This window comes from Branchiostoma floridae, chromosome 17 (assembly GCF_000003815.2).
Source record: "Branchiostoma floridae strain S238N-H82 chromosome 17, Bfl_VNyyK, whole genome shotgun sequence".
In the NCBI taxonomy this organism is placed as follows: Eukaryota; Metazoa; Chordata; class Leptocardii; order Amphioxiformes; family Branchiostomatidae; genus Branchiostoma; species Branchiostoma floridae.
In genome coordinates, this window is record NC_049995.1 from 1,496,091 (window position 1) to 1,501,628 (window position 5,538).

A 5,538-nucleotide genomic window follows, 5' to 3' on the forward strand; every position below is an offset into this window, starting at 1 on the left:
GGAATACCAGTGAGGAAGATGAAGCTTTCGTAGACTTGCTCTCCACATACTGAATGAGATGATGGTAAACTATATCTGCTCCTGGCACAAAATTTCAAGTTAAATCATAAACCATGAATCATTGAATGACAATTAAATCACTTTCAAAAACTATTGCAATGTCTGTCTAAAAGAATGCAAACTTAATCATATAATTTGCATAATTCTGTAAATGACAAGACAGCAAAGAGTCAAGCGATGTATGTTGTGTAGGAGCCTTAACTGTACTTCAATACCTCTTTTGTAAACAGGTTATTTGTCTTTCCAGACCATGACCAAGAGTTTACCAGCTTTAAACTAGGTTTTATATAATCTGAAGCAGCACCAAACAAAAAACTGGTTGGTATTGAGTGACTGTTTGTATTGGGTGCTGGGGTGTAATCATGTCATGTTTTTCTGGCTGTGCTCCCAAATTAGAGTAGATCTGAGTGGACCAAATTTGTTTCTATTATCACAGCCTTGTGGTACTATCTATGATATTATCTTGAAGTGCCATGGTAGGAAGCCATTACTTGTAGTAATCATTATTTAAAACTGTTGTGACTGGTAGCTGTGATTTCCAGGGTTCCTTGTGGAGGTGTGAAACCTAACACCACGTCTGCTTGAAGTTTCGCCTGCTGCGTTCAGAACACCAACAGCCGCCATCTTGCTCTACTCCACATTTCTACACACAACTTTAAACTCCATATCCAATCTTTCTCACTCCCTGTGCACACTCGCAGTCAAACACACCACTAAGAAACAAGACTAAGAAGATAACTGGAATTTGAGGGGGATTGTAGAGGTAGCGGAGATTACTTTTTGTAACACAATGTATCAAAGTTGGACGACACAGAAATGGCGAGTCGCCATGTTGGTCTACAGGAAAAAAAAGCCTGAGTTCCCGTACCTGTCCACAGCACCAGCTTGCCGTGAGCGTCTCCTTGGTTCGTAGAGTCGTTGGCCAGAACTGTGGAGGTGAACTGATACGTCAGTGTTGACCCAAGGCATGATGAATACTCCAGAAGTTCGCATTTGGCTCTTTTCTTGCACGGGTTTTGACTGTCCCTGTAGTTGAGGGTAGTGGCGGTGGCCCTGGTGGTATTCTGAGCCGTCACAACTGTTGCTCCCAGCAAACAAAGTAAACCAAAACCACAGATAAGAACCCTTCCAGCGCTCCTCAACATGGTGGAAAGCACTCCAAAATCCAAAAGCGTGCTGCTGGCGATCAATAGTTTGAGAAAAGAATAAAAGAAACCCTGACCATCGTGGCGAGACGCCCGACTCTCAATAAAGAGGACACAACACAAACGGGGGGAACCGTTTCTGCGCGGTTAGGGTACATCTTCAACACTAAGCACCATTGCCTCGTCTGTCACATCATCTTACATGTGTTATACATTATTCTCAAACATTTATCTGCATTCCATAAGCCATTTAAACGGAAGGCTTGTCTAACCTCGACAGAGCATATTCGATTGTTCAATGAAAGCCCCCGCGCCCATGTCCCTGCACCTAAAATGGACTGTCCCAATACCGTACCATGTCTGCAAACTGCAAATGGGCTGAATATCAGCAGCAGTTTGGTGTCAGTAATGTAACAATCCCGGGACAGTCAGGAATGGAATCTCTCTACATGTCTTCATGATGGGTCAATGGAACGTTAGGACTACCGCCAGTTGGTAACATAAGTCGATGATTAGAGTGTTGGCGTATGTTGCAGGAGTTTTTATACTATAGTATAATTTACCTCCGAGCTCCTTGATGAAGTATTGGTCTGGTTTTAGCCATACTCTTCCTGTATGGTGTCACCGGGGGTGGGGGTAGGGGGGTAGTAGGGGGTTATAGCACAAGAACCGTTAAATGGTTTGCGATGGTTTTGGTAGCTGGGTGTTTTGGTGATGATGAAGGTTGATTTGGGGCCCCGTTTGTTGAACTTGGTACTGCAGCAGCACGTTAAAGTAACGTTATATTATATCCTGTGTGGTGTTGATTTTTTGGTGTCAACTTGATGCTATAGGCCACGTCAAGTAAAATTTGTGGATGACATCCATGCACTGCAAAACTACCGAGGTAACGGGTAAATTTCTCATCACTCGGTTTCCAGTGATGAAGTCGCGTCGTCACTGGTTTACCAGTGGGGAATATTTATCGTCACTAGTTTTCCAGTGATGAGGAAACTTCAGCTGGTAAACCAGTGACGACAAATATTCAGTTTACTGATGAAAAAGGAATCATCGTTTCAGTTGAGGGGATTTGAAAGTTAGCACTTAAAGTTATACTAACGTCGCCTCTGCAAGTCCCCACAATTTTTATCTTGTGTAGTTTACCACGCAATTCAGCCGTTGGCTGCAAGGTGGCAACTGTGACGTCTGACTTTTGAATAAACCATTATTATTACACTCCCGGACCAAATCTAACAGTAACACGGCTATGGCGACATGTGAATTAGGGTGTTTTGTTGCATATCGAACTCAGCACTGGAACGTTCTAGTGCTATTAAAACGTGGTCACTGGAAGCCCAGTGCCGAAATAATTTCATCACTCGGTATCCAGTGCCGAAGAGTCACCCATCACTGGAAAACCCAGTGAGGAACCGGTGACCTTGATGGTTCCGTACTCGGTGTCCAGTGACGAATGACGTTCATCACTGGGTCCCGAGTGACGAGCGGAGTTCATCACTGGGTCCCGAGTGACAAGCAGAGTTCATCACTGGAAACCGAGTGACGAGTCAAGCTTCATCACTGGAATTCCAGTGCCGAGAGAGCTTCATCACTGGAACAAAGCAATTCATCACTGGGAAACCAGTGATGAACTTTCTTCGTCACTGGGCATCCAGTGATGACGCCATTTTGAATGTATGTTCGTCAGAAAGCCCAGTGAGGCCCAGTGAGGAACCCGTGACCCGCGTAGCCTTGCTGCACTCATTAATAGCTCATATAACTCATTAATATGCACTCATAAAGTGAACGAATGCTGAAACGTATATAGCCTCATACTTTTTTAAAGAAAGATCTGCAGCTCATACCTTTTTAAGAAAGGTCTTTGTGAGTTCTTTTGTCCAACTGTACTGTGCATTCACCCATGGGTAAGTACGCTATTGGGACGTACCGGTCATCGAATTCGAAAAGTGCACCGTAGTTATTTCAGATACGGCGATCAAGAACACTTGGCTTGCAATGGTAACTGACAGCATCAAAGTTCCCTTATTGTCTAAAACGTTAGTGTAAAAATATTGAGCTTTAAAACACTGTATCGTATAAAAGCTCGATGAAAGCTTGGGGGTTGAATTTACAATTTACAGTGTGCGTGTTGTATTTGACATTAAAGACCTCGCTTCTTTGCGTGCGTGCAGTGTGCTTGCTATTTGCCATTAAACACAACGGAAACCATTATACTTTGCATCGGGCACGTTTTGAGTCGTTACTCTTCTCAGCGACCACCTGTCCAAACCGACCGATTTTTTTCAGTCCCCCGGGTGGTCGTCTTGGACAGGTTTGACTGTATATGCAGGCATGGACCAATAAAAATGAGCATTGTAAACATATGCCAGAGCAAAGGGAATAAGTACAGACTGCAAGGGGGAATGGCTCCTTCTAACATTGATAATGAGTTTTGTTGTTCTAAAAAGCCTGCAATGTTTCGAATATTTTCTGTGGAAATTTTGGTTTCAAAATGCAATGTGTAATCTCCTTACATATGCATGTACCAAAGAACAAATGTGAATTTTCAGAAATTTGACAAAGGAATTCACACGTATAGTACCAAGAGATCTATGCGTCATACAGGAGTTTGCAAGTTTGGGTAGGCTATATGATAATAACGTTAATGACCCGCCTGTTCCTCGGTGTACATGGTGTCATAACGCCTGGTCCTTTGCTATAACCACCTCATAAATCCACCTCGTTCGCTTCGCTCACATCGGTGGTTTTATTCGGTGGTTATAGCAAAGGACCAGGCGTTATGACACCATATACACCTCGGGGCGGGTCATTATCCCTTAATTATTCTCCTTGGAAGATTTTGACTAAAATGCCTCTACAGTTCCAGAGCAAGCTGCTAGAGGCCCAAACATACACCACTTCTTTCTTACATCACAAGCTATCTACGCCAAAAATTATGACCATAGCGTGTCAAAAGATACAAAAAAGTTTTGCTGCAGTACCAAGGTCACATACCAGGAGGCCCAACATCGGCCAACCTTTGTCGTCCCACCACTTACCCACATACCATTATATCATTGTAATCCAACTAGAGGTTCTTCATTACGAGGGTGGTTCAAAAAGTAATGTCACTAGTTTTATAACAGGCTCATTTTTTCATCGAAAGAGTTGAAATTTGGCACAAAGATTAGAATATCTAGATTTCAAGTAGAAGTTTGTCAGAAGATCAGTTCCTCTAGATCTGACCTTCATATTACAGGTCTGCCTAAACACCACAAACGACTAATAAGCAGTGAATATGGGGCAACCGCCTTGTGTGACGCACTGGAGACAATGTTTATACATTTATGAATTTAAAAAACGCAACAACTCCTACGTATTCACAATCTATTTTGAGTTAGTCCGCTGGTTTCAAGATCGAAGCAATTCTTGACCGCCATGTTGGATCACCTGTTATAGGAGTCTGCATGGGGAAGTTCTTGATACCTTCCTCGGCTCCATAAACGACAGGGCCGATAATACTATGGAAGCCCTTGGTTCGTAGATTATAGAACACCATAATTCTATCATTGTCAACTTATAAAACTTGTATACAAAGTGTTTTACAGCCTCAAATGCAAGCAGGCACGATCCAACATGGTGGCTATAATCTTGAAACCGGACAAACTCTAAATAACTGGTGAATACGTAGAACTTTTTGCGTTTTTTTTTTTAAATTCATAAATGTATAAACAATGTGTCCAGAGCGTACACAACGTCATTGCCCCATATACACTTGCATATTAGAGTCGTTTGTGGTGTTTAGGCATACCCTCTTATAACTACTGTAGGAAGCCAAAATTTCACCAGTATAATAACAAATGTCTCTTGTCAATTTTCATTTCTGAACTCCAAATGGTTCATCTTTTTACAGCTGCTAGAAAGGAGCGAGTTACTATAGTACAAGCTGTTTGATTAATAGCCAAATACATGATTGATTTATTAAAGGTTTTTAGACTGCTTTTCCATTAACCAAAAGATACGAAACTTGGCACAGTTATTAGCTGTTTCAAAACCAAGAAGTGTGCAAAGTTTGATTTCTTTCAGTTTATTGAAAAGTCCTCTTCGGTAAAGAAAATTCAAGGAAAGTAAGAAACCCTCTGCAAAATCTCTGTATGTTAGTTCTTGGAGAAAGAGTTTTTCACGAAAAAAGAAAACATGATTGGATTTCAAAGGTGACGATTGGCATGTTCCTTTAATGGAGAAATGTAACTCGATACATGTGTAGTTTCAATTTCATACAATAGCTACAAGTGAGTCAGGTACATTATCAATTGCACGTTAATTACCAGCATGTATGCAGTATGATTTTCACGGG

At 41.8% G+C, this 5,538-nt stretch overlaps 1 protein-coding gene across 1 annotated transcript in view; it reads right to left on the reverse strand.

Moving 5' to 3' along the window:
• Positions 1 to 1,356, reverse strand: part of LOC118404525 (smoothened homolog) — a gene marked incomplete at its 3' end in the record, with an annotated part of 13,504 nt that extends 12,148 nt beyond the window's left edge. Inside the window, 1 exon segment of the mRNA XM_035803655.1 lies at positions 929 to 1,356. Within this exon segment, the coding sequence (XP_035659548.1) occupies positions 929 to 1,205 (277 nt within the window).
• Between the last annotated feature and the right edge of the window lie 4,182 nt (positions 1,357 to 5,538).